Source organism: Mizuhopecten yessoensis, unplaced genomic scaffold, assembly GCF_002113885.1.
Source record: "Mizuhopecten yessoensis strain PY_sf001 unplaced genomic scaffold, ASM211388v2 scaffold9133, whole genome shotgun sequence".
Lineage (NCBI taxonomy): Eukaryota > Metazoa > Mollusca > Bivalvia > Pectinida > Pectinidae > Mizuhopecten > Mizuhopecten yessoensis.
In genome coordinates, this window is record NW_018407895.1 from 55,117 (window position 1) to 67,573 (window position 12,457).

At 35.4% G+C, this 12,457-nt stretch overlaps 1 protein-coding gene across 1 annotated transcript in view; it reads right to left on the minus strand.

Moving 5' to 3' along the window:
• Positions 1–7,686: 7,686 nt before the first annotated feature.
• Positions 7,687–12,457, minus strand: part of LOC110457434 (microsomal glutathione S-transferase 2-like) — a 7,821-nt gene continuing 3,050 nt past the window's right edge. The window contains exons 2-6 of the mRNA XM_021508721.1: positions 12,206–12,305; positions 11,455–11,525; positions 11,072–11,153; positions 8,112–8,318; positions 7,687–7,975 (exon numbers count right to left, since the gene is read on the minus strand). Coding sequence (XP_021364396.1) covers positions 8,177–8,318; positions 11,072–11,153; positions 11,455–11,525; positions 12,206–12,305 — 395 coding nt within the window. The 3' untranslated portion in view covers positions 7,687–7,975; positions 8,112–8,176. The remainder of the gene's footprint in view (positions 7,976–8,111; positions 8,319–11,071; positions 11,154–11,454; positions 11,526–12,205; positions 12,306–12,457) is intronic.

Below are 12,457 nucleotides of genomic sequence, written 5' to 3' on the forward strand. Positions count from 1 at the left end.
TTTTTCAAAATTATTGAGAGACTTGTAAATTTATGGGTAGCAGTAATCCACTTGCTTATCCACAATTTAGTTTCGGCAAGTAAACATCCTTATAAATATTGTTCTGTAACAATATACACTGACTGATGCAAAATTGAAACTTGAACAAAATTCACACGTATTAAAAAGCATGCCAACCCTGGTCGATGTGCACACTTTACAAGATAACTTGCTTGAATATATATTGATCAATATACAAACTTAGACGATAAGTTCAAAGTTGAGTGAAATCCATGCCTAATTAATTAGCATACTGTACTCTGATTGGTCAATGGTTTTATGCCAAGTAACTTTGTTAGATAAGGCAAGGGTTGATATCTTATTCAACAACAAAGGCAAAGTTCAAAGATGTTCACAATCTGTGCATAATCTATTCAATGGTTTAAAATAATCAGGTATTGGTCAAAGGGGTAAATGCCAGTTTCAGTTTTTAATGTTCTATGAAATACATTGTATGGACAAAGGGAAGCAATTCCTAATTCCTATGCAAATTAATTATCCAAAGGTTTAAAATGATATATTCTAGAGGAAACTTGGTACCACTCTTCTGACAAACCTATAAAGATATACTGTACACACAAGAAGAATAACTTCACAGTGGTACACTTTTATATAAAACTTTGATTCATAACAACTTAACAGTAAATCCTTCTGTACAATATGATGGGAACTTTGTCTTTATTTTGTTCTCCATTCCAAAAATAATATATATATCTTTTGCCTTAGCTTTCAGTACTTTCAGTACTTTGATTGAAATTCATTCTCCACGTAATTAATCTTCTATGCATTACCAGAAAGCTATATTTTACGTGGAACTGGACTGGGTCATTTGCCTGTCACCAGGTAGCTTAGTTGGTGCTACTAGAAAAGCATCCATAGCGTTCTGGATTCGAATCCCAGTCTGGCAGTACATTTCTCTCTCCTATTACATTTGTACCCAAATAAATAGACCCAAAGAAGGTGGTAGAGGTCAAGTTCCGTGAGTGTTCGGGGTCGATTTAAGACCTTAGTGAGGAAAGGAAGAATGTATCAGAACTGGACTGGGTTTTCGCCTGTGACAAGGTAGCTGTTAGAGAGCCAAGGGTTCGAATACCTGTCTGGAGGTGCATTTTGAATATCCCTCTCCTATTAGTTAACACTAAGATACATTTAGCATTAGTTAGGGACATTTGTTTCAGGAGAGCTTACATTTGTTACCCTGGTCTGTGTGATATTTATATTGTATACTGATTACAGCACACTACTAATGTAACTCTTGTTCAAATTTATCATACACATTCAAATATTTTGTAATACAGTATACCTATTTGTGTAATCATTCAAACCATGCTTTGATCTATAAGGCGCCATGAACTTAGATCTATATGGAGGTTTTGAAAGTAAACAGTCTTTCATGTTCTCAAATTTATCACACATGAAAATACACTTTTGTCGCATCAGTAGCATGTTTTAAATTAAAGTGACGGAAAACAAGATCTAATATGATATTTGTCAAATATTTTCTTCTTACTGCGGTTGGTATGGTTCATGTTTAAAGAGCTTTAAAACATACCTGGTGAAACATACTATGACGATGCAATCACGTTTTCAGTCCATCCAATAAAATGTTCTGTATTTCAATTTTGTTATAAAAGAAGACATCTGTTAGCTGAAACTCACCAAATGGATGCAGTTATCAATTTACTCTTAAAAAATATATCAAACAGGAGAGGTATAATAGGCTGGGAAGGTCTTTGTATCAGGAAATAATATTTTCTTAAATAGCGTTTGATAGCGGAGATTATTATACCTCTACTTATTTTACACTGTACAAAAGTAACCACATAAACAAGCTATTTCCCCTCTAACTGCATGCCAGGGAAATAGTTCGTCTGGAGGGGTGCGATAGTGCGGGAAATTGAGTGACGTCGTAGGCGGGGCCTGACCGAATTTGACCAATCAGCGCAATAGAATTACGTCGGCAATTTCCGGCCAGCCGCGCCGGTACTTTCAGGACCGACCTTCACCTCGCATTGTTGTTAACAGACTCTCCCAACTGTTGAAAATTTGTTGTCTAATAATATTTAAAATATTGTTAGGGAGTGTTTGTATCGGTATAATAAAACAGTTGAAGTATGGGTATTTCGCGATATAGCAAGTTTATGATCCCCCTCGTCCAGGACTATTTCCCTCGGCTTCGCCTCGGGAAATAGTTCTGGCCTCGGGGGATCATACACTTGCTATATTCCTCATACCCATACTTTAACTGTTAACTAGTCCATGGTATTGGAGAAAGTTTGTGTTGGTTTGTTTAATCCAGATATGTGTACACAGAAATGTTAATTTAAACACACATCTCACCATATAGGCAGTTGAAGATGCATGCATCATTATTGGCAGTAAGACGCAGGTAATGATATGTGATTGATCCTTGAATACATTCACAGGACATATACATACACACAAACCCACACACACACAACTAAAACTACTCGTGGTTCAGCATAACACTCACCACCTTCACCATTAATTAAACATCACAACATTCATCATCATCGACATACAAAAGGAACCTTTTACAGTCCACACTCGTGTTGTAGATGATATGGATATTATAGGATTTGTTTCAACTTTCAACCCTCGTAATTTTAACATATTTCCAGTAATTCGGAACAGATGTGAAGATTTGAAACGAGGCAGCGAACGTATGAAAAAAGTTTTGGATCGTTGTGCTTTAAGGTGGGTCCATCCTTCTCAAATTTAGCCCCACTGCGCAGGAAGCTGCGCATGTTGGCTATATTTCAGAAGGATTTACGGTAACCTAACGACACCAACCTTCGATTTAGAAAGTGCCATTGACAATTATTAACAATAACTAAGAACGTCAAAGAAAAATCAAAAGTATCCAGTGCAAACCTTTTGTATATTTAAATAACCGTATTTATTGTGTTATTTGTATAAAAGACAAACTAAAAGTCTGAAGCGTATTCTAACTACATCAAGGTTTGAAAGTAATCATCTTAACGTTCATTCTCACTAACATGCATGTGTATCAAAATGTAATACACCTCGTTTTGGTACTTGTAACCTTATTATAGAAGTAAGTGATGTTAAGTTCAAAAATGATTTTAACTTTCAGGTCAAAAAACATATGAATTGTAAGTTTAGTAATGTAATTTACGCATTGATTTGTAACAATTGTTCCGAAATCTATATCGGCCAAACGGACGGTGAGCTACGAACAAGGACGACTGTACATAGACAGCAAATACGAACAGACAGCTTAAGATTTTTACTAGTTAGTAAACACATACACGCTTGTGCTGATGACAAATTTAAAATATTTCCTATTTATCAAATGAACAATGCAGACGTTATCACATCAGACTTCTTAGACCCCGTTTGAACAGTACTGTTTGACTAATATTGTATGATGTTCTAACTTCATGTAACGTTTACACCGAGTTCCGATCGGTGTTTTTTATCGTTTTTTCTTAGTCAACAGAAGAGTTATACTTGTAAATTTACGCTCCCCTCCGTTGTAGTGATGTAATGCTCCCGAGTTCGTCCCACACAGGGATTTTCTTTACTCATAAATAATAGTATATATAGCAATTCTAAATCCTAAACAAATAGTACGCTTTACCTTAGGTCCACCATTATGTATTTCTTTTGCTGTGATATCGCTATGGCGAGTTTGAAGAATCTCCTTGACGAGATAAAAGTACTAAAGAGTCGTTGATATTTTTTTCTTTATAAGTTATGTATTCGTCCGTAAGGATAAAAAAAATCTGGGCGAATTGGTCGAGTGGTTAACATTTCGGCCTTCCACGCAAGCGGCCGGGTTTCGATCCCCGAAGTCGTCGGACGCATGGATATTCAGAGGTGTTTTTCTCTTGCCCACACTTGTATGTTGTAGTATCTTTGCTGTAGCATTCAAGTGAGGTGGCACTATAAATGATGCCGTTGGAAGCACGGTCCCACTACAAACTGAACACATCATATCTCCAGCACACACGCATACACACATAGGGAGATATTAGTCAGGTGGCAAAGGACTAGTAGCGCCTGATAAGGCAAATACTGCGAATTCCTTAACATTGTATTGACTAATGTAAATATGCTAATTGTATTAATTGTATATAGATGTATTTGAAAGCGCTTTAGAATGGCTTATGTTAGCTAGATAGGGCGCTATATCAAATGTTGTTGTATATTTTTAGATATACTGTGACATGATTGTGTTTGTTTCTTTATGCCATGTTAGCGCACATGTTTGGTTGTATGGTTGCAGGAATATCAAATACATGTATTTCAATGTTATAAACCTGTACTAAGGCCTAAGGGGTGGGGCTGAACACTGAAAGTGTATCCATATCTTAATGACCAGCAATTACATAAATGGTTGTGTCTCTACCATTTCCATGCAAATGCAATGACCAATAGACTAAATCCTAAGGGATCAGCATAACCAGCAGGCTATCATAAAAGCATGAGTGTATTCGTCCTTTAATGCCAAGCCAGCACGGATATGGTCAAAGAGTTGTGGTCTCAACCGTTGTTGAGGTCTTAACCGTTCCATGATTTGATCCAAACACTAAGTCCCCAGCCCATGCATCATAACTGTATCTCCATGGTTATTGGGTGGGGATATATAGGGGAGGTTTACTAAAATTGCTATATTTTGCTAGGGTTCTGTGTAAGAGGATCAATCACATAAGAACATTATTTTAGAATGAGTAGCTCAAACAATGTATATCAGCAAAAGGGACATAACTCCATAAATTTGGGAGCTAAAGTTATATGTTCTATATTATCGAATATTCATGTATCATGTACCAAGACCGGTAAGCCTTGCTGAATGTTTTACAATCAGAACGCTGCTGCTGATTATATTTATTTCATATTTATTATTTTCCATAAAAGGCGCGTACGATATGGTTTTCTTTTCATAATGATTTATCGAAGCTATAGTCATGCAAACATATTTCCATGTGATAGCTACAGCTTTTGGAAGTGGTACGAGGATTCTAAAATGCGATTTTCTAGAAAATTATCAAACTTTGTTGAAAATCTTTAAATGGATAACTGTTTAGGAAAAGCTTATCTTTGGTTATCTGCGAATAACTTTTCGAAAAGGTCGATATCAAACCATTACGCGAACTATTAAGGCATGTACTGTACGTACACATCTCAGCTAATTATTATAACCTCGAGTCAATTTTGCTCATGCTAACGCTTTTTCGACCCAATATCCTTGTCTGTCCTTCCTCGCCAACCTCCGCTTTGGCACCGCTTCTATCTACTTCCGTTGCTATTCTTTCGACGACATTTAATTTATCACTTTTTGATACAATAGTATTTATATATATGTATATCACAGTTTAAAGAAACATCCAATGTTTCCAATGTGAAGATATCACTCCTGTTTTGTGTCGGACCTCTTACAAGTTTAACACGGCCTAATAATATCGGTGTAGATATTTCTCATCTCCGGTGGAAATTTAAGCTCTATAATATATTACCATCAATTTTCATATTCACAACCTTTAATATACGAAGAGGTAAGTGAAGCAGTTCAAGGAATTAAAACTTGCTGCTTTCTAATTAGCACTCCACTCTGTCTCTCTAGCATCAACAAGTAAAACCTCACCCATTATTGTAGATGTTAAAATGAAGAACGATGGAACTTGTATTATAGTGTCTTGTCCGGATCAGTCTTTGGTTTTAGGTCAGGTTTGTTTGGTATGATTTGGAAGAGATTACGAAGTACCGTGTTTTACTAAGGTCTTTAAACTGAACATTATTCTATTCAATAAACCAACACAATTATAACATGCATACAATAACAAAGGAGAGAAGGAGAGAAAACAACCTTAACATTTTCCGTACAACGGCTACGTACCAGGGTAAATCAATACATCTAGAATACAAGCGTTATTGAACAACCACCAAATGAATGAATTGGTGTTTTGAATTTATAAAAAAAAAATGGAATGCAATAACTATCGCAAGACTGATACCTGCGTTTGAAGATTACCGAGGAGCTCCGCAAAAAGCGATCAATTTTATCGGTATGCTGCCTCGCCAATCCTACAGTAAAATATCTTTATATTGTCAAATCAATGTTACAAATACTGCTAACAGAAGGAACTAGAGGAACGTAACACACACACGTGTTTGCAACTTCACATTTGGTAATAGAGTAAGCCAGAAGTAAATTGTACTAAATCATAGTATCATCTTTGAGGTATATAATGACTCTCAGTCTCCGCGTAAATAGAAGACAAGTACTTCAGGTTTATACCTTTCTGATGTGTTTTGTTGTCGTCTTACGATAAGCAACGAAGAACAATGTTACTTAGCGGGGATAGATACAGAGTTCATTGTAATAAAAATAAATGTACACAACGGAGTCTTACCATGACTCACTTCATGTTCATGAAGCAAAACTAGTTTTCATATTACAATTTATGTAGGACAGGCGCGTAGCTAGCCCCTTTACCATGTCTAAGCCCGATATAGGGTTGCCGAAGGCAGCCCCCCGCCCCCGAAGCACGAGCAGGGGGAGAGTATGGGAGGGGGTTTTCTCCCCCCCCCCCCCTTTAATGGGGGTCTGGGGGATCTCCCCCATGAAAATTTTGTTTTCTAGAACGTCTCAGGAGCCATTTACCACGTCTTGATGTCTGTTTTCTCGTTTTAATCCGCAAGAAAAAAATCCTATGTTTTGTATATCTATATACCTATTTACGTGGATCCAGTGTAATTCTGAAGATTAACCGTCGGTATTGCTTTGTACACCCCCCATACATACATTGTTTTGTTTTTATCTAATCTTGATAAATGCCTTTGATACTTCTGCATTAGTGAACATGCAATTGAGTTTGTCTTTCTCATAATCTGATCCGAGTTAATTGGGAAGCGAGGTTACCCCCACTGTCACCTTTACTCAGTCTCGTCTTCTGTTTGTGATTTGTAACTGGTTCCTTATACTTGCTCCTGTTATTTGTTGGTCATTTCGAGAAGCGAGGTTGCCCCACTAACTATTAACAATGTATCATATCTGAGGAATTACATATGTATACTATATATTCAAAACTTAAACACCACTTTATAGTATCAGCAAGAAGAAAAAAAACGTGATGAAAACCTATACTTGTCAAAATCATGTGCAAGCCCGGGCCCGGGCTTATTGGCTTACATGGTAGCTACGCGCCTGTAGGATGTTTTATACTGTATGATGCTTGTTCAATGAATTTCTTTTTATGATTCTTGTTTGAAGAAAGCCAATATATGTTTTTAAAATGAACTATATCGATGTCATCATAAACAGGTACATTATGTACCAATCCATGATATCATTGTCATTGGTTTATCAGTGACAATGGATTGACACCCCTGACAGAATTATTTGAGTGACTTGAGTAAGAATTGGGAAACGTATGGTTTTCCATCATGAATGACAATGATTTTCAGGATTTGGATAACATAACATATGTTGAAAATCAATATATTAATTTTGTTTTATTTTATAAGTATATTTTTTTTTATAAAATAATAGAAGTCGATAGCATAATATTTCTCAATTCGTTATATTATTATTAGTGTTTATAATAAAGAGCAGTTAAACCTATCTTGAGTAAACTCTTGATAATATAACAAACATACAACATTGTACTGTTATTTTATTGACAGTTTTTTTACATAAAATTTGAATGTAAACACAAATGTCATGAATATTACCATATAAACAAAACACGGCAAGACTTGATCAATGAAGGAATGCCTAAGATTACTTTGAGTTCTGTACAAAGTTGTTTGGCACTAATCAAATGTTATATTATCTAGATATCATATAGTGCTCTCCTTATCCCCATCCCAATGACAAGGCATTATCACATGGCACTGGTTTGAAAATTTGAAAAAATATGCTCTTGTCTTTTGGAATCATGATAACGTTAACGCACAGGGCCACGTTACAATCACACATATGCTATACTGATACGGGTCACAACACACATAAACAATGTATGTTTATGTGTGTTGTGACCAGTATCAGTATAGCATATGTGTGATTGTAACGTGGCCCTGTGGTTAACGTTTAAGCATGGATTGATATTGAGTAAATTCCTAAGTAAGTAGATATCACATGGCCTCGTTAAAACTTGAGATACTGCTGTAGGTACTGCTCGTACACGTTGATCCCAGCATACTGTTTCAGTACGGCGTGACAAAGTCCCACTCCTCCCATAGCCAGCAACGACATCAGGCCTCGCACACTCCAGCGGAAGCCAGACATCCTGTAAACGGGTACCAAATTAGGGTCACATCAAAGTTGTAACCGAACATACTGGGACCAAGTGGGAGGGAAAGGACACGAACCCGGGAATAAGATGGGGCATATCTGGGATTTAATCCCGTTGGCAAATGGGGTGGTGCATAAGAGTACAGATTATAACAAGGCATTGAAAACTTCATAGAGAGGAATGTGGTAAGTTTTGGGGTAAATAGACCGGCAGTTCTTCAAATGACGAACACAGATTTTAAACCTATAAAACGATATACATGAGTCAACAAAATGTTGATTTCGGGGTGAATCAAAATGGTTTATGCCTGAAATTTTGGTCATGATGTTTTTTTCAAATGTTTTTGTCTGCATATTTAACACATCTTGCATAATAGCATTAAAACCCTAATTCATAGTTCTGGAAACAGAAATCTAGATTTTAGTCCAGGTAACAAGACAGAGGTTGGAGTACAGGAAAAAGGAGACCAAGAAAGCAAATTAGGATATCAGCAGTTAGGAGAGGAGAGACAAAAGTCAAGGGTAGTAACTCTGTAGGGAACTAGAAAATATCTGTCAGGGAAAGGAACTAAGTTAGGGAGCGGAAACCATAAATAAAACGATGGGAGTTATAAGGCAGAGTTGGGAATCAAAATAAGAGACTGGAGTTATATTAGTCAAGGGCAGCAATTCCTTTTCAATTCAAAGCAAAATATTTCATTGATGATACATTAGAATTACAATATTAGTATTGATACAGATAAACAGAGAATTAGAAATGCCTTTATTTTGAAGGAGGTGAAAACGATATTAAATGAATAAGATATATGTCCAAGGAATTCTGTGTGTTGAACTATTGGAATAAAAGAATATCTTGTTAAAATTTAAACAGGGATCAATGTGTAAGATTTAGGAGTTGACAGAAATGCACACATATGGTTTTAGATTTAGACAATTTTAAGCCATTTTCAATAGTCCATGTTGGGGTGTCGCAAGGCTTGTGTAACCAATATATCGCAATTGAGAAAGGAATGTCTTGTGATATGTATCCATAAATTTTCCCAAAAGAAAAAGGTGCTCAATTTGAACAGCGATTATAAGTTGTTGGAGTGTTAATTTTATACACTTTTGTATCTGTGGATCACAAAGCTTTCATTAAAGCATCCATCCGTTATGAAAATTCAACTGATTCCAACCACAAGTATAGTAGTAGCTAGTTTTTGGCTATTGGCATATCTGTTAGAATTTTTGATTTTTTGCAAAGTCTTAACAACTAGCAGATACATAAAAAATATTGGAGATTTTGAAAACTATTGTGATATTTCAATTTTGTAATGTGATACAACACAACATGCCAGTGTATTGCAATATATCAGTTTTCCAATGAATTGTGACAAAGCTATGTCCAGGTTTGAAGTTTGTTTTGATACTTGCAGTTATCTCTTTATAGTAATAGTATGTTTTGATATATTTATTACATATTAGAAAATCACATGCTTAAAGAGATCATGGAGTAGTACCAATGACATAATTATACAAACACTTAAAAATAAAGAGTACCACTATATATCAGTTATAATTACATGTACTGGGCATTTGCACTCTTTAATTGACAAAAAAATCAAGGAAACAGACTTTTTTGAAAGCTCATAAAATAAGTTTTCAATTACTGTTTGTGTTCAAAATAAACTTAGCATTTAAGAGTTGGCCGGGGTATTCTCCGTTCTCTGACATAGAGCAGTGAATCAAAAGGAGATTTCTGCTTAAGAGTAACCTCCCCTGTCAATTTCTTTTCTTAGGTCAATAACTAGGACACACATTTTGATGCTGTACATTTGAAATTCCTAGATGGCAACTTTGATATAGTGTGCTTTGCACTCTAAAGGTCATGAGTTAGAATCTTCTGTTTTCTTTTGTAATTTCTATTTCTAATATTGAAATTTCAAACATCTATAATTCTGTAAAATACATATATGATTTTTTGAAATACTTAACCTCTTTTGAAAAGGACTTAAACAAATATTATACAACAGTGATAATGGTAATCATATAATTATCGTATTGGTACCATTAAAGTCTCTGGCAAAACCTGGTACTTCTGGTAATTTTTTTAAATATCTTTATTTTATCTTTTTTTCTTCATTTAGTTCAGCTGCAAACATCTTTAAGGTATTTAAAGACATCACTATTATCTGGTAACAAATTACATTACATCATCCAATTCATTTTAAAGATATTTTTATTTCATTTACATATATCTCTTATTTGTCTTTGCGTATTGCAGAGTTATCTTCTCTTGAGAACAGGTATTGATTGTTACATCATTTGTTTGTGAGAGTAACGTCATCAACTTTTGAGAAAACGACGTAATTTTCTCACACAAACCAATTATGTTACAATCAATACCTGTTCTCAAGAGAAGATAACTCTGCAATACGCAAAGACGGAATAGTCAAACAACCACTCTTTGAGCTTGCAATGTAGGTTGGCTTGCATTGATTAGGCCTACATTAAATTATTGTCTGTTTCCTTTACCGACCCATATCATAATCTCTCTGGAATGTCAATGAAATATTTTGGGTAGGGGATATTTTGGTGGGTAAAGGAGAAACAAACAATATTTCATTTTACACTTAGCCTGATCAGCATTTCTAGATGAACTATATGTTGTTGGAGATATATTTAACACTACAGGTGTTGAAGTGGTCAGTCACTTAATGTCTTCATCAGTACTTAGCTCTATACATCATGTGTAGCAGTGAAACCTACCTTCCTTCCACACTCTTAGAGTAACCTGTGAAGTATTTCTCACGTGCGTACAGGTAAACCACTCCAGCAAGAAAGGTAGGCGCTGAAATATACACCATCAAATGATATAATTTTATCATACATTTATATCACATGACCTGAATAATCACTGTTACATAGTATTGATTGAATCTTTTTATAGGTATTCTTTGTCTTGTAAATTCTTAACTTCAAAATATTCATCGCAAAAATATCAATAAAGTATGAAGTATTATATACCATTGTCTATGTTTAGCCTATTACCGATATGGAATATAGTCTACATGCTTAATGCACATCAATATCAAGAATGCTGACAGAAATACAAGGTAGTAAACTTGATGGTTTAACAGACATATATTTACCTGGATGGAAGAAAATGCCAGATGTCCAGAATGCTGACATAAATATTGGGTAGAATTCTAAACAGTTCTGTCTGAAAGTAACAAAACAGTTTGTTGTCATGAGTGCTATTATGTCTAAAATGACACACCAGTCACTGGGGCCTACATGTCTTATCTGATTAGGCAACAATCACCATGGTCTTTGTAAAGGCATTCTGTGTTATAATTTGCTTTTTAGGGTCTGAACAGCATTATGTCAGTAATCCGACAATGACTCCAATTCAGATCTAAAAGTTATTGAGGGGTTTAAAAGTAATTATTTAAACAAAGATAGCCAATTATGCTAGACATTACAAGCCAATTACTATAAATTCAGACACTTGTATTACAGTCCTTTAGAGGTAATTTCTATGTTTTCACACATTTGACTTGTGTGACTCCGAAATTGGAACAATGTAATTTATTTTACCCTTTTACTGTGACAAGCTATACCAATGAGCAATGCAACTGAAAAGGATATCTACTAGATATCTACTAGCCCCCTGTCTTTTGACATGCACTATATATAGAACCACACACCAGTGTTTCCACCACCTTATCATGTGACAGAAACAGGACAGAAAAAGTATTCAAAAAAATTGTATTTAGCTACTCTTTGTTTTACTAAATGCCATTCCAGTCTGTGCTCACTTCTAACAAACATAAAAGACAATGCAAAAGATTAATGATGAGCTCACCAACCATCAGTGATATAGATTGACAATATACTTACTGAGCCCTGTAAATCAGCTCAAACTCGGGGTTACCAGTTATAGCTGGGTAAGCTAGCTTCACTTGGTACCTCTTCTTTCCAACTCGCTTTGCAAAACTTGCTAAAAATGGATTTCAATAAAATATCCAACACATGACTCAACAAATATTAAATCACTATTAACAAAAGAACATGTAGTATCAGGTGGATGGGGGAAACACATCATGGGAATAGGGAACATATGAAACTGAGGTGTGAAGTGTCAGGTGGGGG